The following is a 23,153-nucleotide window of genomic DNA, read 5'->3' on the forward strand; positions in this document are numbered from 1 at the left end:
TACATTTATGAACTCATTTAATCTTTTCAGCAACCATAAGAAAGGGGAACTATACTTTTTAATGTTCTATAGATGATGAGAGGAAAACAAATAGAGGGTAAGTAATTTGTTTGTATTCAAATATTTAGCAAGAGGCAAATCCAGAATTTAAAATCTAAGAGTTCATGCTCCAAAGTTCTTATGGTGAACCACGACCCAACAGTGTCATAAAAGGGGTTCTTGCCAAAAGAAGACAATACTAAACATTCTTAGCTAATATTTCAACCAGGCTTCTCCACCACAGCACTATTTACATCCTGGGTCAAATAATTTTTTGTTGTGGAGAACTGTCCTTTGCATAGTAGGATATTTTGCAGCATCCCTAGTTCTGCTTACTTGATGCTGGTGGCACACCCCTACTTCCACCTAGTTATGACAACAAAAACATTTCCAAACATTACCAAATATCTCCAGACACTGTCAAATGACTCCTCAAAAACAAAATTGCCCCTGCATGAAATCACCAATCTATACTCATCTCTAATAGAAAATAACAAAATGACAATCTTTACATCTTAATAAATGAATAGTACGGGGAGCAGAGAGAGAACTATCCAGTATCTACAAGAACAACTGAATTAATCAACATTATAGACAAGTAGAGGTCATATTTAGGGGCATTACCTTATGGCCGACTGTACTTCAACAGCAGGAATAGTGTGATTTTTTGAAGGGTCTGTAACCACAAACCAGAATGACACTCTCTGGGTTACATTGCAAAGTAGGACATGGGAAATTCTGCAGACAATGGAAAGAAAAAAATACATTATAAGAATATCATCCCAAATAACATTAAATCATTCACTCTGATGCTACTAGCACCTTAAGAAGTGTTTTTGCTATGTTTAAAAATGTCTACCATTATGAAGGAACGTCTTTTTTTTTTTTATTTGAAAGTCAGAGTTACAGAGAAAGAGGGAGAGTGCAGACAGACAGAGAGAGAGAGATACCTTTCATTTGCTGGTTCACTCCCCAAATGGCTGCAACAGCCGGGGCTGGTCCAGGCCAAAGCCAGGAGCCAGGAGCTTCATCAGGGTCTCCCACATGGGTAGCGGAAACTCAAGTACTTGGGCTATCTTCTACTGCTTTTACAGGTGCATTAGTAGGGAGCTGAATCAGAAGTGGAGCAGCCAGAACTTGAACCTGTGCCCATATGGGATGTCAGCGCTATAGGCAGTGGCTTTACCTGCTGTGACACTGCACTGGCTCTGAAAGAATGTCTTAGTAAGGAGAAAATTATATAGGAACTTCTCATTTAAAAAAAAAAAATTGGTCAATGGAAGGTGTTAAGGACCTCATTCTCCATCAGCTAGTGGCTGACAGCCCCTGATGTCTCCATCATGGCCCCACTGAACCAGAGAGACCTTGAGCATTTCCTTATTAATGTCTTTTTAGCACCCTGTCCATTAAGCCTCCCACCTCTCAGATCCAGACACAATCTGTTGCTTGCTCTTGATTTGGTATTGGATCTGTCCATCTCTACTTCTGTTCCCCCCTAATCCCACCACTGCAACCAGCTCACAGGTGCTTTGTGTGTACTTCTGCGCAAACACTTCTCAAGCACAGTTTCTTTTACATCACCTTGAACACACCTCCAAGCCTAAGAACTATAATCAATTACCCAGTAGCTCTTGGACAGTTTATTTCTGAAGTTAGAACTTTTCTATTAATGGAAATGTGCCTCTCTCCAAGATTTCTGGTAGAAATAGAAGGAGAGGACCGGCATTAGTGTTCAAAGAGAAGATAATCTAAGCATGGATGCATGAAAGCTGAAAACTATTGGAGAGTCCACAAAAAATCAGCGCTGCTTATACTAAAACATAATCCTTGGATGGCTTTTGCCATTTACTTAAGCGTTAAATTGAGAAAAGTGACATTAGTATAACATCCCAGAAGAATGACACATTACATATGCACAGAAGAGTAAATTCGTGATTTGTTTTTCCTTACAAGAGCACTCAAGTATGTGCTGTTTGTTGAGACAGCACCCTCTGTAGATGGCTACACAGGGAGACGAGCAGTGGGAAGGACACAGGCCAGAGCTTCCTGTGTCCTCCAAATACCATGGGATGTCCCCAACTCCACAGCTGCTGCTGGGCCTAGCGATGTCCCTGAGTCTGCAGAGTATGGGCCTGGCTCACGCAGGATCCCTTGGGCAGAGGGTACCCTGTGCCTGAAGCCCTAAAATCAAAGGTCATCAGAACCCTAGGAACTTTGCCTCTAGCTACAACCACATACTTGGGGAACTGCTGCAACTTGAATCTGCTGTTCCAAAGTGATCTGCCACACGGACCTCTACCTGAGCAGATGTCTGATCAGGTACCCAGGCATGCCCGAGGCCCTGCTGCCACCCCCACTGCCCAGCAGCACCAGACTTTGCCATCCAGGTCTGCTCACTGCTGTCAAGCTCAGGAGCCCTGCAAAGATTTCCATGTGCAGCAGAACCGCCAGTATGACCTGATGCTTCCCCACCACACTGTCTGGCTGTGACTATGGCAGGATTTGGAGGGCCACGGGCCCAAAGTTTGGATGTTCCATGGCTTCTTTGGTCTGCGACACCAGACACCTAGAGAAAGATATAGAGCCCAGCACTCAGGCCATCTGTCTTCAAGTCTGTGACCAGAAAGGGAGTGGTTCCCTGCCTTGGTACATAGTCAGATCCCAGCAGCAGAACAGGAGTGTCTTTTCCCAGGCAACTAAGTATGGCAGGAGGAGAAGGGCCAGGGCTGCTGTCCAGCTTCCCTCAGCCTTCTCTGTAGACTGCCCTGGTGCTGCAAGAGCCAGGCCAGCCCAGAACAAAGTCACAGAGCCTTAACTACAAGAGCCAAGGGGCCATCCACTCATGAGCACCCCAGCCTGCCGGCCCACCTTGGCTCCTAAGAGTCAGGGCTCCACTACTACCTCCTAAGATTCACATCCTACTGACTCATGTTCTGTCCCATGAGTCACTGAGCCACCAGGTTGCTTGTTTCTACTGAAGCTGACAGATCTGCCACCCCAGACCCAATCTCCTTACCCTAAGAGCCCAGCCTAAAGAGATTGCCCATAGAAGGACACTTGCCCTTCCCCCTGCCAACCCACTCCTGGCTGCTCCCTGCTTCCCATGTGCCAGTTTTATAGGTAAATATTTGGTCTTGTTTTCAATCAAAATAATAATAGACAGCTTTATTATAGAGATTGTCATGTTCTTTCTATTGATGACTCTACCATGGTTTCTCCAGCTTAGCTGCTGACTTTTTAAAATAAGATTTATTTAGGCCGGTGCCACGGCTCACTAGGCTAATCCTCCGCCTTGCGGCACCGGCACACCAGGTTCTAGTCCCGGTCGGGGCGCCAGATTCTGTCCTGCTTGCCCCTCTTCCAGGCCAGCTCTCTGCTGTGGCCAGTGGAGGATGGCCAGTGGAGGATGGCCCAAGTGCTTGGGCCCTGCACCCCATGGGAGACCAGGATAAGTACCTGGCTCCTGCCATTGGATCAGCGCGGTGCGCTGGCTACAGCGCGCTGGCCGCGGCAGCCACTGGAGGGTGAACCAACGGCAAAAGGAAGACCTTTCTCTCTGTCTCTCTCTTTCACTGTCCACTCTGCCTGTCAAAAAAAAATTTTTTTTAGATAAGATTTATTTAGTATTTATTTGAAAGGCAGATTCACACAGAGAGAGAGAGACAGAGAGAGATCTTCCATCCACTGGTTCACTCCCCAAATGGCCACAATGGGCCAGGCCAGGTCTCGAATTGGTGCCCATTTGAGATGCCACCATCACAGGTGGAGGCTTAACATGCTAGGCCACAATGCTGGCCCTGGCACTGTTGACATTTAAAGCCAGATCATTCTGTGTTGTGGGGGTGGTCCTGTGCCTTGTAGCATTTTAGCAGCATTCCTGGTCCCTACCCACTAGGTGCCAGTCGCAGCCTCCTGTTGTGAGTGAATAATGTTTCCAGGCATTGCCAAATAATCCCTAGGGTAGGAAGTAAAAAAAAAAGAAACACACTGGTGGACAATCACTGAGGGACAGTGACCTCTACTGGCAGTAACAGTCAAGCGCAAATTCCCAAAAAGTGCCATTTTACAACACAAGTCAAATATAAAGATGATCAAAATGATGTAGCACATGCTTGTCAAAAAAAAAAAAAAAAATGCACACATTTTGTAGAATCTTTGAGGTGTGACTCATATTTATTCTCATTTTTACTCATATTTGAGGTGTGACTGATATTTATTCTTTACTAAATTAGGAAATACAAAATTGTTTAAAATAAACTAGTGTTTTAAAACTAGCCAAAATTAAAACATTAACTAGGGCTGGCCTCGTGGTGTAGTGGGTAAAACCACTGCCCAGCTGTTCCACTTCTTTTTTTTTTAAAAAAAAAAAAAGATTTTATTTATTGGGGTCAGTAGCATGCTAAGGCCATGGCCTACTGAGCTGGCATCCCATATGGGTGCGGGTTCAAGTCCTGGCTGCTCCACTTCCAATCCAGCTCTCTGCTACTGTGCCTGGGAAAGCAGCAGAGGATGGACCAAGTGCTTGGGTCCCTATACCCACATGGGAGACCGGGAAGAATCTCCTGGCTCCTAGCTTTGGCCTGGCCCAGCACTGGTCATTGTGCCCATTTGAGGAGTGAAGCAGCAGGTGGAATAATTCTCTGTCTTTAAAAAAGATTTTATTTATTTATTTGAAAGGCAGATTTAGAGAGAGAGAGAGAGAGAGAGAGAGAGAGGTCTTCCATCTGCTGATTCACTCCCCAAATGGCCACAATGGCAAGAGCTAAGCCAATCCAAAGCCAGGAGCCAGGAGCTTCTTCCAGGTCTACCATGTGGGTACAGGGGCCTAAGTACTTGAGTCACCTTCCACTGCTTTCCCAGGCCATAATCAGAGAGCTGGATTGGAAGAGTAGCAGCCGAGACATGAACTGGCGCCTATATGGGATGTCGGCACTGCAGGCAGAGGCTTATCCTATTATGCCACAGCATTGGGCCCCCAGATTGCCCCACTTCTGATCAGCTCCTTGACAATTACCTGAGAAAAGCAGCAGAAGATGGCCCAAGTGTTTGGGCCCTGCCACCTACATGGGAGACCTGGATGTGGCTCCCAGCGTTGGCCATTCTGGCCATCTGCAGAGTGAACCAGTGGATGGAAGATCTCGATCTCCCCCCCCCCCCCCGCCTCTCTTGCTCTCTCTCTCTCTGTAACTTTGTCTTTCTAATAAATAAATAACTCTTAAAAAAGAAATAAATATGTCCAGAAGACTAAAATTATTGCTGAACATACTAAACTCTACATTTTCAATGGAGGCAGTTATTTTTAGATAGAAAAAAAATCTATGATTGCAACTCTCAAAAGTAAACTATTATTTTGAAGTTTATTACCTGCCAAATGACTGAAGACAAGTCATTTTAATGTACATGAATTACTAGGAAGGGTTTAAGTTCGTAGTATGTCAATGAGGGATGCTGCTGGCATTTAGGGTGGGAATGTTATGGGGGGGATGTCCTGAGCCTTGCACCATGTTTGTTCTCTCTTATCCTCTCTCTCTCTCTTTTTTAAAGATTTGTTTATTTATTTGCCCACAGGCAATCTCTTGGTTTCAGAGACAGAATGGTAAATATACTTCATTCATTTATGAATATTTTCTGAGAGCCCACCTTGACTAGCTAATATGGAAGAATTCCTACTGCAAGGGCATTTAGATTCCATGAACCCTCCCATAGTATCAGGTGCAGTTTAGTCTTGCTCAGAACAGTGAGGAACAATTTCAGTGTCTCAAGGCCACCAGCACACTGAAAACCAACATAGAAGCCAATAGCTTTCAGGATGCCAGCATATACAGAAAGTTCCATGCCCGATATGAGAATAGATCCAGGACATAGGCAGGGCAAAGGACTTACAGATTTCATATGTTTTGTCCAAAGTCTTTGTCAAGAGGGTCTCTACGGGCTGGCAATGAGGTATAACGGGTAAAGCTACCACTTGCAGTGCTGGCATCCCATATGGGTACTGGTTCAAGTCCTGGCTGCTCCACTTCCGATCCAGCTCTCTGCTATGGCCTGGGAAAGCAGTGGAGGATGGCCCAAGTCCTTGGGCCCCTGCATCCACGTGGGAGACCTGGAGGAAGCTCCTTGCTCCTGGCTTCGGATCGGCTCAGTTCTGGCCATTGTGGCCATCTGGGGAGTGAACCAGCGGATGGAAGAACTCTGTCTCTCTGTGCCTCTGCCTCTCTGTAACTCTGCCTTTCAAATAAATAAAATAAATCTTTAAAAAAAGAGGGTGTCTAATCCTGGCTCCCATTCTAACTGAATGATCTCTAAGCCCCTGTGTTTCTGAAGAGTGGCCCATGTGGATACTTACCACATGACCGGTAAATGTGTGGATGGATGAAACAAAGTCAACACCTCACTATTTCTGACCCTTTCCAGGGGAGAAAAACTGAGTAAGTTACTTGGGTCAGGACTGCAAAAACAGAAAAAGGAGGCAGTGAAGGAAGGGGATTACTTCCCCCAAACTGTTTACCCAACTACAAATGCTGAGATAACATGCTAGCACAGAGAATGCTCTACAAAAAGAATACTGAATATACTGTCGATGGGGCAGCCAAGAAGTGCAAATGTGAGGGGAGAAATGGTGCTAAAGAGGAAGTAACAGGAAGAATGACTGTATAGATTCAGCAGTTAACTTATTAAGGGAACAAAGAATATAAGTTCCTTCCAATGACAGATTATGTCCTATTAGTGTGACTTCTCCATGGTCCTTCGTCCAGACGTGACTACACTGAATGTCCACCAGTATCTTCACAATGGAAAACTATCAACCAACAAGCTCTTGCTGAAGTGTGTCTTTTTTTTTTTCTATTTGACAGATAGGTTAGACAGTGAGAGAGAGACAGAGAGAAAGGTCTTCCTTCCGTTGGTTCATCCCCCAAATGGCCACAACGGCTGGAGCTACGCTGATCCGAAACCGGGAGCCAGGTGCTTCCTCCTGGTCTCCCATGAGGGTGCAGGAGCCCAGGCACCTGGGCCATCCTCCACTGCCCTCCGGGGCCACAGCAGAGAACTGGACTGGAAGCAGAGCAACCGGGACTAGAACCTGGTGCCCACATGGGATGCCGGTACCGCAGGCGGAGGATTAACTTAGTGAGCCATGGCGCCGGCCCCTGAATGGTGTCTTTTAACAACAGAATTTGATGGAATGAACACCTTGAAATGCTATTAGAACAAATAAATACAGATCCTACATTTTCATGATTTTAAACATGTATATATCTGATGGAATTATTTGAAAACATGGACATTTTGACTATTTTTGTTAAGAAATTATATTAACACATACACATGTGACTCCATTAAGCAAATCACTAAAAAGAGGTAACAATGTTCTTTCCCTTTCCTCAAGTGTGGGAAGCCCTGCTCTAATGTTAATTCTCTAAGAATTGGCTCCACTGCCATTTTTCATCAACGGAGCCAGACAGGGCCAACTGTATTCAAGGGGTGGTAAGAATCAGGCTCTTGTTTCTGGAAATCAGAAAGACTAAATAATAGCTGGGCTGCTGTTTTGCAAGCACAAGACTGTTAATCCCCTTACCTTACCATGGATACAACAGCATGTTGTTCCTTTTTAGATCACAAGACTTATCCTTGAATAACAGAGGAAGAAATCCAAGATTGAGTTAGGTTTCTACTTCTACTTCTCTGGATAAAAATAAGAAATTACCTGAAATCAATATTTGAGTAAACTAGGCAGATAAATATCCCAGTTTACCTGGAAAATAGACTAAACTTGGAACTTAGCTAACAGATTTTCCTTAGAAATTGCTTTCAACATTTTCTAATTACTGTGAAACTGTTTCAGTAAACTTTGTCTAAATCTTCTTGTAAATAGTTGAAAACATCAGGTTGCCAACATCAATTCAAGTCATAAGAGAAACTTAAGAAACCTGATTTATTGGAACCAAAGACCTCTCAGCTTTATTTTTCTGTCCATCTTCCATTCTGCTTCAAGAAAATCCAATAGCAAGGAAAGTACATGATATCAACCCTAGAAAATAATGACTTGTTGAAAGAGCATCTTCTTGCTGTCACATTTAATCCATCTTCCCATAATGTCTACTGAGGCCAGGTTTCTGGTGTCGGTCTGGAGCAGTATCTGGTTTTCCCTATTATGTCAATCTCAGCGCCTGGCACAGAGCACACTTTCGACATGCATGACTTAAGGCTGGCCTCCCATGCCACAACCAAGGAAAACGCTGAGGTTTCTTGGCCCCTTGTCTTAGAGCACTTTCAGCTCTTTCTCCCCGCTCCCCCCACCCCACCCAACAGCAACTGGAACAGGCAGCCTGGCTTTCCTGTCCCTGCCAGCTCCCACATGCGCCTACCAACATGATGGAAGCTGCCCCCCCCCCCCCGCCGCCTCTGCCATGCAGCCGCTCCCCTTGCAGCAGTTCGGAGGGGCAGGGTCCTTTCCTGCCCGCTCCACCTCCTCCTGCACACAGTGCCTGCCCCATGCCTCCTCCTTACTCACCCAGGAATGAGAAAGGGAGCCGGGGGTCAGAGAGATAAGACAAGGCCCAGCTTTTTGTCGTGGCAGGTGTCCACATGCCCTCCGTCCAGAGTGTTCTGGGGGGCCTGGGGGACCTCCCTGGGGACCTCTGCCCTGCATCTCCCCCGACATGGGTGACGTGCACTGGCTGAACTCCTGCATGCCTGATGCAGCCCTGCCACCAGCAGGTACCTCCTGCTGGCTCTGCCGCCTTGTCTCTCCCTGCACTTGGTTCTGGGCCCAGCAGCCTCCCTTCTGTGGCCTCTGCGTGCTACTCAGAAAGCTGCCTTCCTCAGCCAGCACACAGGTGGCTCAAGCCACCAGCCTTGTTCAGGCTTCTCCAGCTCAGAGGTGGGCACACATGACTGAGGACACCAGCACCCAGAACCTCAGCTGCTGCTGCTCCTGTGGTGACTTCAGAGAGCCCTGACAATGTCTGCAAGCTGGGAGCATCCAGCCAGGAATAACAGGGCGGGGGTCTCCCCTCCTGTAGATGGCTCCGCTCTCCAGGAGTGCTTCTCTGCCTAACTTGAGGCTGGCGGGAAATGGCAAGGGGATCATGGAAAACACAGTCAACAGTGTGGCGTGGGCACCAGCTAATCCGAACATGAACACCCCGACTGGGTGCCCTCGGCTCCATGTACAGGAACCCATTCCTGCCCCTGTCCTACCAGGAATGGGGTGGAAATGCCACTGCTGGCTCTGCAGGCCACCCCCTTGCAATCTGTGTCTCTCTTAGGGATTCCTGTTTTCTCTTCTGCTGTCTGCCTGGGCTGACGGTGCCTAGACCAGGTCAGCCCTCCAACAAGACTTGTGTAGAGGCAGCTAGGACCTGTCTTAGAAGTCATGTCCTCTCCCATAGCCAATCAAGGTTCTTCTGCAAACAGATGTTAATAGTAGGCTTCCCGATATGAAGAGGCATCTCCAGGTGCTAACAAGCTGCCATTGGTGGTAACTAATTGATACAGACGATATTGTAGTCAAGACTAGGTAAAAGGGATGAAAATGAGATGTGTGTCATTCTGTTCATTGCTTGAATATTTTTAAATTCATAGATTTGTTTCAATCTTTGTGCTTCCTGTTATCTCCAAATTCTTCTGCACTATTTGTGGATAAACAATGGCAGAGGTAGGGGTGGGGGACAAGTAAACAATGTCCTAGACTGGGATCACTGAAGACATCCTAGAAAAGGATGTTTGCCACACTCGAGAATTCACTCTCCCCACGTTTCACCAGAAGACCCCTAACAGTCAAATGATTTAAAATTTGGCCCATTCCCCAACTCCTGCTGTTTTCCATTCATCCATCACACCCCAGAGAGGCAGCCTCTCCACAAAGCTCTTTTCAGTTCCATCTTGCATTGCGTGGGCCTTTTCCCATAGAAGAACCCTGCTTATGCAGGCACAAAGCCTTCTCCATGGCAGCGCATGTGGAATCCAGCCCAGCCCCTGAGTAGCCTCTTAAACACATCCTCCTCAGCACTCATGCCCTGACAACAGGACTGTCATGATTCATACTGCTTCACTCATTCCAGAAAATCTTCCTCTGACCCCTGGTTTAGTTTCACACTTTTTGGTTTTTACAACTGGCACTGATAAGAAAAGCGTCTATATATCCTGTGTGCCCAGTTGCATTTAAAAAACCTTTCAAATAGATTAAATCAGATACACATAGACTCCTACAGTGCCTCAGGTTCTGAAGGAAAGCATCTCAAAGATGATTTTTCAAAATTAATCTGAAATGTGACATATTTAAATTAATTTTTCCTAAGAATGGAAACACATGACTTAATATAGTCATGTGCCAGGTGAAATATAGGCACACTGAAGAAGTAGTAGTGCTATGAACATCGCAATGTTTACAACCTGCTTACAAGAAGGGCTAGAAGAAAATACCAAAAGACTATTGGAGGGGTTAGCATTGTGAAATAATCAGCATTTTTTTTCTTTTTAAAATTCCTTTTCAATTTTTTGTAATGGGATAACTGTATTTGAACTGAAAAATTACAAATAGCTATGAAAAGAACTGCACAGTTCTGCAATCTAATGGCACAAAATAAATGTGGTTTTCTAAGTTTAGGGATAGCCCTTTAGTGCAGCGGTTAAAAAGCCTGTATCCTACATTGCAGTACCTGAGTTCCATATTCAGCTCTGACTCCTCACTTCAGCTTTCTACTAATGCAAATCCTGGCAAGTACCTGTGATGGCTCAAGTAATTGAATTCAGCCTCTTACATGGGAGACCTGATTGAGTTTCTGGTTCGACTTCAGCCTGGCCCAGTCCCAGAGCTGGGGGCATTTGGGGAGTTAATAAACAGTGGGATCTCTCTCTTGCATAAATAAGGAAAAAAAATTTTTAATAAAAATCTATAAAAACTAGAGTGGCATTTACTTAGAGCAAAATTGTGTTTTGTTTTATGCTTCCTTTTAATTTTTGAATCATATGGATAGATTATTCTAAAATAAATATGGGTATACAGATAAGTACATATAACATGTGCTTATTTTCTTCCTCAAACTCCACTCTTATTTTTATTCTTTATATGCACATCCTATACATTCAATATCAAATACTATATGACTGAGGGAGACCAATAAATAGTAATCCTCTCCACCAGGCTTTGAGTTATGAGAAAATTAAGGCAAAACAGACCCAAATAAAAGGCCAGCTTGGAGAATACCATTTCAATCAGTAGGCAAAGTTTCTTCTTAATTTTAAAAATTCCTGAAATGAAATAAATTCAACCACAATGTCTCAAATAGAGCTGAACTGAGGTAGATATCACACATACTGCAGTAATATGCAAGAGAGTTAAACCTCACAGATGATATGGCACCTCTTGATCTCAACACTCCTCAGCAGTGAAAAGCAAAGTCAGCCTTAAGGTGTGTGCTGGCCCATGTGGGACAGGTTCTGTAACTTAACTAAGAAGTAGAACAGCACAATGACTGGTGTCAGGGGCAAGCTCACTGCCCTCCCCATGAAGAAGGAATCCAGGCCCTGGTTTTCCTTCCAGATCACCAATAAGATAAATCATTGCACCTCTCAAGATTCCTCCAGAAGAATAGAAAAAAAGAGGGCAAAATTATTGTTATACTAAGCACTTCTAATAAAATAAAGAAGGTGCTGTGACAGATAACACAAGTGAGAAAAACCAATACATATATAGGTTACTCTCAAAAATGAAGTTTGCTAGTATCTGTTTGCAAGAAAAATTATACACACCCAATAGAAATATAGAAAGCTCAAGACATATAATGACAATTTGGGGGGATATTTATCTCCATATTGCCTATTGAACAAAGAGTTGTGTCAGAACATGATATAAACTGTAAGCTGAGCAAAATAACAAAAGTTCTTCAAACACTTCAATTAAAATATGGGTTCCAGAGAGGATGTCCAGCCTAGCAGTTAAAATGCACACATACCACATTGGAGTGCCTGGGCTCAATTCCTGGCTCCAGCTTCTGACTCCAGCTTTCTTCTTCTTCTTCTTCTTTTTTTAATTTAGTAAATATACATTTCCAAAGTACAGTTTATGGATTACATTGGCTTTCCCCCCCATAATTTCCCTCCCACTCGTACCCCTCCCATCTCCCGCTCCCTCTCCCCTTCCATGCACATCAAGATTCATTTTTAATTATCTTTATATACAGAAGATCGAGTCAATATATATTAAGTAAAGATTTCATCAGCTTGCACCCACACAGAAACACAAAGTGTAAAAAAACTGTTTCAGTACTAGTTATAGCATTACTTCACATTGGACAACACATTAAGGACAGATCCCACGTGAGAAGTAAGTACACAGTGACTCCTGTTGTTGACTTAACAATTTGACACTCTTGTTTATGGCGTCAGTAATCTCCCTAGGCTCTAGTCATGAGTTGCCAAGGCTATGGAAGCCTTTTGGGTTCGCCGACTTCAATCTTATTCCGACAGGGTCATAATCAAAGTTCTCTCCTCCCTTCAGAGAAAGGTACCTCCTTCTTTGATGGCCCCGTTCTTTCCACTGGGATCTCACTCACCTGTCATTTAGGTCTTTTTTTTTTCCCCCAGAGTGTCTTGGCTTTCCATGCCTAAAATACTCTCATGGGCTCTTCAGCCAGATCCGAATGCCTTAAGGGCTGATTCTTAGGCCAGAGTGCTATTTAGGACATCTGCCATTCTATGCTGACTCCAGCTTTCTGCTAATGAGAACTGTGGGAGGAAGTGGTGATGGTTCAGGTAATTGAGTTCTTGCCACATAGGTGGATGATCTGGATTCCAATCTGGTTCTGACTTTGGGCCCAGCCAACATCAGCCATTGAGGCCATTTTAGGATGGGATGGATTGATTCATTCTCTCTCTCTCTCTCTCTCTCTCTTTCAAATAAATAAATAAATAATTTTTGTAATATGAGTTCCTTCAAAAATTAGGTCAAGGTTTTTCAAGATTGTGATTTGAAATAGTATATGGTTTCAAATAATAGTACAAATAATCAGTTAACATATCTGTTTGCTTACTCTGTTGTTTCTCTGTTAGGAACTTTTCTCATGGAGAAAGCCACCATTGCTCGGAAGAGATATTCTTCATTTGTATCCCAAGCATACTGAAAGAAAAGAAAAACAGAAAATGTAGAGGCAGGGGTAAAATGTGGTCCATCGAGCAGCACTTACTTGCACTCTCACTCTCTTGTGCTCCCTCTCACCTTTCTCATACACTAAAAACTGGAGATCATGATAAAGCACATCCCCATAATGTTCAGGATAGGGACATTCTGTAACTACATTCTGTAATTCCACATGTGATATGTTCCCTGTTGCACTATCTTCCTTAGAACCTAAATTCTAGGACGGGAATATAAATCTCTTCCTCCTTTTCTCTTGTCCTCCATAAACTGACTTTCCTGCCCAGTTTCCTTTCCTTTATTAACATGACTACAGCTTTTGTTTTCTTAGCTGGAAACATGAGTATATAGGCATATATATCATGAGCAAATCTGTGCCCTATCCCTCTACCTCTGCAAAAAAAATCATGTGGAATTTCTAATCCCAAATACTGCAGAATGTAACCACACATGGAGACAGTGCCTTCACAGAAATGATTAAATCAAAATGAATTGTCTAGGTGGGCACCTTAATCCAATATGACTTGTATCCTCAAAAGAAGAGGGAATTTAGGAGCAGGCATTTGGTGCAGTGGTTAAGATACCACTTGAGAAGCCAGTGCTGTGGTGCAGAGGGTAAAGCCTCTGCTTGCAGTGCTGACATCCCATATGGGCGCCAGTTCATGTCCTGGCTGCTCCTCTTCCAATCCAGCTCACTGCTTATGGCTAGGGAAAGCAGTGGAGGGTGGCCCATGTGCTTGGGCCCCTGCAACCACGTGGGAGACCTGAAAGAAGCTCCTGGCTCCTGCCTTCGGATCTGCCCAGATCCAGTTGTTGCTGCCATCTGGGGAGTGAACCAGCAGGTACAAGGCCTCTCTCTCTCTCTCTCTCTCTCTCTCTCTGCCTCTGCCTCTCTGTAACTCTGCCTTTCAAATAAATAAATAAATCGTAAAAAAAAAAGACACTACTTGGGATGCCTTTATCCCATAATGGACTGTCTGGGTTTGTTTCCAAGTTCTGCTTTCAATTCTGGCTTCCTACTAATGTGTAGCCTGGGAGGCAGCAGGTAACTGCCCTAGTACTGGGGTCCTTGCTACCAACATTGGATGCCTGGATTGAATTCCTGGCTCTTGGTTTCAGCATGACCCAATCTCAACTATCCCAGGCATTTGGGAAGTCAACTCACAGATGAAAGATATTTTTCTAACTCTCTCTCTCTCTCTCTCTCTCTCTCTCTCTCTGTGTGTGTGTGTGTGTGTGTGTCTCCCTCTTTCTGTCTCTCTCTCTCCTTTTCAAATAAATAAAACAAATAAATGATTTTTTAAAAAGTATAGACAATTTGGACACAAGCACAGAGGAAAGACATTGTAAAGCCACAGGAAAAAGATAAACAGCTCCAAGCCAAGGGAAGAGGCCTGGAGCAGATCATTCCCTCATAGCCCTCGGAAGGAACCAACCCTATAGACAGCATGATCTTAGACTTCCAGCCTGGAGAACGGAGAGAAAATAAATTTCTGTTGTTTAAGCCACCTGCTCTGTTGTACTTTGATACAGAAGCCCTGGTAAATATATGTGACTCATTCTATCTCTTCCTACAGCAAATGTAAGATCCTGAGGCACAAAGAGACTGGCGTGTTTAAGGACCACCAAGGAAGCTGGTGCAAGGAAAGCAGAAACAGGCATGGATAAAAGAGTAAAAACTGAGGGGAGGGCTGGAACTGGGTAGAGTAAGAGTTGGCCTATGACCTAGACACTGTCAGGATTTGATTTTCAATCTGAGATAGGAAAACATATTTCAATTGTTGCCTTTCTCCTCTTCTAGTTGAGGGGTTGGGGCAGGATGGTAAGTAAAGATAGATGATTCCTAAACAACAACGTACCACTCAGTTACATTCTCTGGATAAGAAGGTTTGTGACTGCACTTCTTCATTTTTCCTAAATACCTTCATAACATTGCTTTAACTTCCTTCAATTGCTTCTATTTTACTCTTTCTTCTTTTTTTATTTTTTATTTTTTTTAATTTTGGACAGGCAGAGTGGACATTGAGAGAGAGAGACAGAGAGAAAGGTCTTCCTCTGCCGTTGGTACACCCTCCAATGGCTGCCGTGGCCGGTGCGCTGCGGCCGGCGCACCACGCTGATCCGAAGCTGGGAGCCAGGTGCTTCTCCTGGTCTCCCATGCGGGTGCAGGGCCCAAGCACTTGGGCCATCCTCCACTGCACTCCCTGGCCACAGCAGAGAGCTGGCCTGGAAGAGGGGCAACCGGGACAGAATCCGGTGCCCCAACCGGGACTAGAACCCGGTGTGCCGGCGCCGCAAGGCAGAGGATTAGCCTAGTGAGCCACAGCGCCGGCCTCACTCTTTCTTCTTTTCAGTCCTTTGTTACATAACTATAATAAGACATTACCATTAAGAAGAGATTAAGAAAAATCCAATCTCTTTTTTTCTCACACATGTTGAATATTGCATTTTAATGTCAAGTTTAAATAATATTTGAAGTGTTCCTTCAACCTTTTAAAGTAAACTTTTTACTACATTTTATAGTATATATACTATGAAAGTTTAAAAATAATGAACTGGTTTATGGCATAGGTGTGGGGAGCAATCCGGACTAGACTAAGTTACTCGAATTAGGACTTATTCTATGCATCTGCTCTCCCACAATATGGCGCTGGGAGAGAAGTAAACAGCTTCCGCACAGCTGCCTCCAGTTCAACCAATTAACTGTAGGACTTGCTCCTGATTGGAGAGCAGCGTACTCAGCCGAGTTGGGATTGGCGGAGGAGGACTATAAAGGAGGAGAGAGACGGCATGCACCAGGAACATCTATGGGGAACATCTAAGGGAACCCGTGCAGCCCCCGAGAGAACCGGCCGGCGGGGTGCCGCTCCCCTGCGGAAGTGGGGAATGCGGCCAGGGGGAACTGCCCTTCCACGGAGGTGGAAGGGATAGTAGCCAACCCGGGAAGAACCAGCAGCAAACCCGGGGAGGGCCGAGCAGACAAAAGAACAGCGCAGGGTCCTGTGTTGCTCCTCCACGAAGAGGGGGAGCGACATAATGGTGCCGTGACTCGGATAGGAAACCTAGCTTGGATAGGAAACCTAGGACGGATAGCAAACTTAGGAGGGAAGAAACGGGAAGAACTAGGGAAAATATCGGAGAGAGAAACTAGCAAACAGCCTAGGGAAAAGCCGGACGAAAAAGGAGCCGGAAGAAGCTATTGAAAGCCTAGGCATAGACTCGGATACGGACTACGGGGGGAAGCTGGGAGAAATCTCTAAGGTCGAAAGCGAAAGGGAAAGCTAGAACAAACAGACTCGGACGCGGACTGTGGGGAGAGGCCAGGAGAAATGAGGGAGGAATATTGTTGGAAGAAAACTTGGGGAAACATACCGGGTAGAGAAAAATGTTAGGGAAATTGAAGCCGCGGGGGGCAGGCCGAGGCGGAAACGAAAGCCACTTTGGGGTTCTCAAGTTAGCCCGGGAATAGGGGGCGAAAAGTTGAAACTAGAAGCTGAGACGCAAGCCAGATTGGGATCCGTCTGATTAGCCCGGGGAGCAAAGGACGGGAAGCCAAATCGTGAGGCGGAGACGTACGCTGGGTTGAATTCGCCAGACTAGCCCGGGGAACTTAGATTGAATCCTAGTGGTGGAGACGCAAGCTACGCTGTGTTACTCGCGGAAGCCGCCGCGTGCAGAGAGAGCACGGGGCGTGAGTAGATAGGGAACGGGGCTGGCGTAGGCCGTGGTTCAGACGCGAAAGGGTTAAGCGTGGAGACCGCGGACCGCGCAAAGCCGGGAAGCCGCGCAGATGAGGCGCGGGCTGAAGCGGCTCAGAGCCGGCGAGGCGCGGAGAAGCAGCCTCGGGGCGGAGCCCGCTGGCGGGGCGAGGCGCCGGGAAGCTGCGCGGAGCCGTGAAGCTGCCGGCAGGGCGAGGCGCCGGGAAGCCGCGGGGATAAGAGAAAACAGAAGTTTAGAAATGGAATGAGAGCGGGAAGCTGCGGGGATAAGAGAAACAGAAGTTTGGAAGTGAAGTAAAAGAGAAATGGGAATGCTGGAAGATAGAAGTGAAATGGGAGAGGTAGGAATGCCCGGAGATAGAGAAATAGAGAAAAATAAGGCCTCCCCTCAACATGCCAATTAGAAGGCTTGGATTCGGTCTGCCTAATCAAGTGAGGCGATGAGCACCTGCGGGCAGCTAGCAGCTTATGCGCCGCAGGTCACCGAAGACAGGCACGAATTAACATCAGTAAGGCTTCCCCACAATACAACAATATTAAGCTTGGATTCGGTCTGCCTGAATTAAGGCGGTAAGCGCCAGCAAAGCTCGACCAGAGTATGAGCTGCAGGTCACCGAAGATAGGCACGAACCAACACTAATAAGTCTCCCCCACAATACGGCAATGAGAAGGCTTGGATTCGGTTTGCCTGATAGGTTTTGTAAACACCTGCAGGCAGTTCTAGCAGAGCAGAGCATGCGCTGCAGGGCACCGAACACAGGCATGCATCAGCGCCTAAAAACCTCCTCACAATGGCGAAGAGAGGACCCGGATTCGGTTTTCCTGATTGATAGGACTTGTAAGAGCCTGTGGCAACTCTAGCAAGTAGAGCAGAGTGTGTTCCGCGGGACACCGAAGACAGGCGCGTATCAACGCTAAAAAATAAAAAGAAAGGGGGATCTGTGGGGAGCAATCCGGACTAGACTAAGTTACTCGAATTAGGACTTATTCTATGCATCTGCTCTCCCACAATATGGCGCTGGGAGAGAAGTAAACAGCTTCCGCACAGCTGCCTCCAGTTCAACCAATTAACTGTAGGACTTGCTCCTGATTGGAGAGCAGCGTACTCAGCCGAGTTGGGATTGGCGGAGGAGGACTATAAAGGAGGAGAGAGACGGCATGCACCAGGAACATCTATGGGGAACATCTAAGGGAACCCGTGCAGCCCCCGAGAGAACCGGCCGGCGGGGTGCCGCTCCCCTGCGGAAGTGGGGAATGCGGCCAGGGGGAACTGCCCTTCCACGGAGGTGGAAGGGATAGTAGCCAACCCGGGAAGAACCAGCAGCAAACCCGGGGAGGGCCGAGCAGACAAAAGAACAGCGCAGGGTCCTGTGTTGCTCCTCCACGAAGAGGGGGAGCGACACATAGGTCCTTGTTTCCAACAATGCATTTGTCTGAAAAGTTGTTTTACATGGAACAAGAGTAGCTCTAGTTCAATCTAAGAAATAAGAGTAAGAAGCTAGTGTGGTTACAAATAGCACACAAACACTATTCATACAGGAAAGGCTTGTTAACAGAATGCAGAGATAGGGAGTAAACCTGCTTAAATGTAGATGAGAATGATCATCTGAGCAGCAAATGAAAATGAAGATTCCAGCCAACTCTCCCTGGAACATGAATTGAAGTTGTTTTTCAGATCTTGGGGATAATTTAACCTATCATCAGTTCTCTCAACAGTTTGCCTTAAAAACAAGAGCTTGAGGGGTGGGTAATCGGCACAGGAGTGCCTGGGTTCAAGTCTGGCCTCCACTTCTGATTGCAGCTTCCTGCTAATATGTAATTGGGAGGCAGCAGATAATGGCTGAGGTGCTTGGGTTCCTACCACCCATGGCGGGAGACCCAGACTAACTTCCTAGATCCCATCTTTGGCTCAGTCCCAAGTGCTGCAGGTATCTGAGGTATGAACCAGAGGATCAGAGCTCTCTCTCTTAATCCCCTTCTCTATCTCCACATTTCAAATAAATAAAATAAATAGATTATAGGTTAGTTTTTTCACTCAAGACCTTGACTTAGTAGGTGTCCAGTTTGCATCAGAGCAAAGGCCCAAGCTATGTAGATCACAACAGGACCAATACATCTCAAGGCATCAGTTTAAACTCTTCCATCCTTTCGACACCAAGATACAAAACTTCCTCCATATACAGCCTGTGCACCTGCCCCCTCAAGTGCCAGATGTGCTATTTGCCTCCTATCAGTGACTATTCTTTCCACCTCAGTTAGAAACACCTGCCCTTGCCCTCTGCTCTTCTCAGGCTCTAAATATCAGTTTCCCCCTCTCTGCTGTGATCAACTCTGACCAAACTCTGTGCATTGACTTTCAGCCATGCTCAAATCTTTCCCATCAAAACAAACAGCAAACACAAATCACTTTACTCAACTTTCCTTGCATCAACCTACTGCTGTCTCCTGTCCTTCAGGGACCAAATTTCCAAAGGAGTTGTCCATACTTCTATTTCCATGTATTCACTACCCATTTATTTCTCATTCCCCTCATTATCTGCCCTCCAATTCTACACTCCACAAAACAGCTCTCTAAAGACAACATTGGCTTCCACATTGCTTAAAGCAGTGCACATTTTTCAGTCTACATTGTTTGTCTCTCAACAGCACTGGACACTCTTGCATACTCCCTTAGTCTTGAAATAAAACTCCCTGACACAGCCCACATATTCCGTGGTCTGGCCCTGCCTTTCTCAGCTTATCACATTCCATTCTCCTCACTGCCCCACTTCTAGATACCTCAGCCTTCATTCTAGCCTTCATTCTCACCAAAGACCTTCCCATGATGAGCTTCGCACTGCTCTATTCTCTGTATTTCCTGCTTTTATCTCTTGCTCAGGCTGCAGACCTCAGAGAAGTGCCCGAGAAGGCCTCAGAGAAGGTACTGAGGCCCTGATCAAGGCCAAAGCCCTCATGTATTTCTCCTTCCAGTAAAACTTGACAATTCTGTACACTTACACTTGGTTTACTGAATATTTCATGCATGACCAATTCTTGCACTACTGTAAGCTCCTGAGAGCAGGAACAAGCCTACTGTCATTTTTTAAAAAGAGATTTATTTAATTACTTGAAAGTCAGAGTTGAGAGAGAGAGAGAGAGAGAGAGAGATCTTCTATCCGCTGGTTCACTCTTCAAATGGCCCCAACAGCCAGCGATGGGCCAGACTGAAACGAGGAGCCAGGAGCTTCTTTCAGGTCTCCCACATGGGTAGAGGGGCCCAAGGACTTTGGCCATCTTCTGCTGGTTTCCCAGGCACATTAATGGGAAGCTGGATCAGAAGTGGAGCAGCTGGGACTCAAATCTGCTGGCGTTGCATGTGGCGGCTTTACCTGCTATGCCACAATGCCATCCCCAAGCCTACTGTCATTAAGTAACCCCACACACTGGTAGACAGAGTGGATTCTTCAGTCAAACTGCCTAGATTCAAATCTTATCTCTGTCACTTGCTGGCTTGAGACCTTGAATGGGTCACTTCATGCCTTTGCAGTTCAGTTTTCTCATCATCCAACAAGAAAGGGAATACCTGCACTACTTTCCTCAAAGGTCTTTGTAAGGGCTACTGAATTAATACAAATAAGTGTTTAGAAGGGTCCCAGCTAGAAAGTAAACTCAGTTCTTAATAAATTCTGGCTGTTCCAATAATACTCACTTATTGAGTAAATAATAACATAATATACTGGTTGATTGCCCTACTTCAAAGTTTCTTTAGCACTCTTTCTTGGTTTCTATCCTGGGGAGTCCTTATGGGGAAAATTCTGCAGACCATGAAGGAAAACTGAAATGAAAATTAGATAAAGCTGCCTTATCAATTCAACAATCTTCACAGTTTCATATCCACATGAGTTCTATGATTTTTTTTTTACTTCTATTACATAAGCACATTTTTCATGTTGTTACTTTGAGTATTGAGAAGAATTACAGAAACTTCACATTACAATTGGAGATTTTAGGGAAGGAATTTATGCAAGTAAACCAACCCTTTCCAATCACTAGAAAACTGAAACTAACAAAATTCAAACAGCCACAACAGTGAAGGGGCAAACCCAACTGAGACCACAGTGCCTGATTCAGGCCCCTTTGTTCCTCCATGTTGGGTAGAGAAATTCAAGTTTTCTAAATTGTTTTGTGTAATGTGAAATTTCACAAATTTTCTAGCATACACTTACAGATTAAATACTTTAAGTAAAACCATTTCATTAGCAATTTCTATTTTACTATGATCTGTACTTCAAGAGGAGATCAGATTTGAGGTTTTTAGAAATAACGTTTTGAGATTAAGATAGCTATGAAGATAGGACTATTATTAGAGAAAGAAAAATGTCATTAGCAAACAAATTTAAAATCAACACTCAGGCTCTCTACTTACTGCTTTGTCTCCCAGAGCTGTTCTGATACTAAGTCTCACCTTGAAAGCATTTTCTGCATCTGCCAGACAAAAAAAAGTGCAGTATACAATGATAAAATCTGCCAAAACAGAGTCTGGTAAACCTCAATATTTATTGCAGCTCAAACCAACAAAACACAGAACTACAATTAAAACTGTCCCAAGTACCGCTGTAAAATTTGACCCAAATCATCTTAGATGGTTCAGATTTTTCTTTCAAACTCATAAAACAGTTAAAGGCTCTCTTTCAAGCCACAACATGCCTGCAGATTTAGAAAAATAAAGAGTTCTTTCAGCCATATCTTGTCAATCATTTAGAAAACTGTTAATGTATTTTTGAGTTTCAAGGCTACATACCTGGTTGACAGAGTTCAGCATGAATAGCAGTCACCAGGAAAAAGAACAGCCACAACATTCTTTCAGAGTGGAAAACACAAGGCAAACTGAGAAAAAAAAAATCCACCCTCCACTTAAAGCTGCCTTAGCCATTCTGTGACCCGGATTAGAATATCACAGAAACAAGTGAGCCACCATCTAAAAGGTTTAATGATTAACATCCATCACTTGGGTTAATACTTCCATAGAAGCAGACCATCTCCTGTCAGTTATTTACAAAAATCTGTTTGGAAAACAGATTGGTTGTTTTCCCCAAACTCTACCGCACAAGAATGTTTCCTCTGTTGACAAAGGCAAGTCCTCCTCCACCCCTTCTCTGCTTGTCTGGTTCAACGCTCCGTGTAAAGAACTGTGTCCTTTCTGGAGGTTTCCTTGGCATAAACTTTCTACCTTTTCGTGGCTAAAATATCTGGTTCAAAGACAGTCTATCTTAATTTGAGAAACAAACAGTACTCCTTTATGTCCCTGGTGAACAAAGGATGCCCTTCTGAGAATGGCCTCACCTGACTCTCACCTCGCAGGTAAACATCCGAGCAGAGCTCCCACTTCAAACAAAGGAAGTGGTTTTGTTCAGCCCCATGGTCTGGCAGTTGTGTAAAATCAAAGTTAATGATACCGAGCAGTGCTGCCCAGAGGAACATTCGGTGATGATGAATGCTCTGCACCTCCCTGTGCTATCCAGTATGGCAGCCCCGAGCCCTCAGAGTGGAGCTAGAGTGGCTGGGAAACTGCCTGACTTTAACGTAAATTTAGTATAAGTAGCTACAAGCAGCTGACGGCAACATTGCTCAGTGCAGCTATACAACAGTAATTAAGAGCTACCATTAGCTTGGTTCATGGAATGATTTCCCTAATCCTCAAAACAACACCTCACAGTTGTTGCTGTGATCATCTGATACACAGGGAACTTGGAATCCAGTGTTGAAATCATTAGCAGAAACAGGATGAGTGGCATGGGTGCCATGCTCCCAGATGGGCTGACTTGCACTTGAGCCCTCTCTTTACCACACTGAAGCACCCTGTGTCTCTGCCTGTCCTAGGTCAAACTAAAATGGAGACTAAATCTCAGAGATACTCCAAGGAGTAAGATGACAAATGTGAAAGAATTTTTTTCCCCTGGTGGGCATTCCAAAGATGCCAAGAGTAGCCCCCAAAGGCTCAATGCCAGGGTTTTCCTCTCTTGCGTGCTGCCTTTTTCTGAATTCAGGCCCCATGTCCCATGCTGTTACTCAAAAATCATGAATGGAAAAATTAGATTAGGTGGGTGTGTTGTTACATAGGAAAGATGAATTTTTTCTTTTTTTAAAATAAGTTTTATTTATTTTTGTTTTTATTTGAAAGGCAGAGAGAGAGATCTTCCATCTGCTGGTTCTCTCCCCAAATGCACACAACCGCCAGGAGCCAGGAACTCCATCCACGTCTCCCACATGGGTGGCAGAGA

At 45.0% G+C, this 23,153-nt stretch overlaps 1 protein-coding gene across 2 annotated transcripts in view; it reads right to left on the bottom strand.

The window, feature by feature from the left end:
- The window catches only part of CLTRN (collectrin, amino acid transport regulator), a 41,948-nt gene extending 19,919 nt beyond the window's left edge, over positions 1-22,029 (bottom strand). The window contains exons 1-4 of one of the 2 annotated variants that reach the window (XM_002719875.5): positions 21,674-22,029; positions 21,299-21,357; positions 13,071-13,156; positions 664-777 (exon numbers count right to left, since the gene is read on the bottom strand). In XM_002719875.5, the coding sequence (XP_002719921.1) occupies positions 664-777; positions 13,071-13,156; positions 21,299-21,357; positions 21,674-21,731 (317 nt within the window). In that variant the 5' untranslated portion in view covers positions 21,732-22,029. The remainder of the gene's footprint in view (positions 1-663; positions 778-13,070; positions 13,157-21,298; positions 21,358-21,673) is intronic. The other variant, XM_008272379.4, reaches the window with a different exon arrangement.
- Positions 22,030-23,153: the final 1,124 nt, after the last annotated feature.

The sequence above is a fragment of the Oryctolagus cuniculus genome, chromosome X (genome assembly GCF_964237555.1).
Source record: "Oryctolagus cuniculus chromosome X, mOryCun1.1, whole genome shotgun sequence".
NCBI classification, from domain to species: domain Eukaryota; kingdom Metazoa; phylum Chordata; class Mammalia; order Lagomorpha; family Leporidae; genus Oryctolagus; species Oryctolagus cuniculus.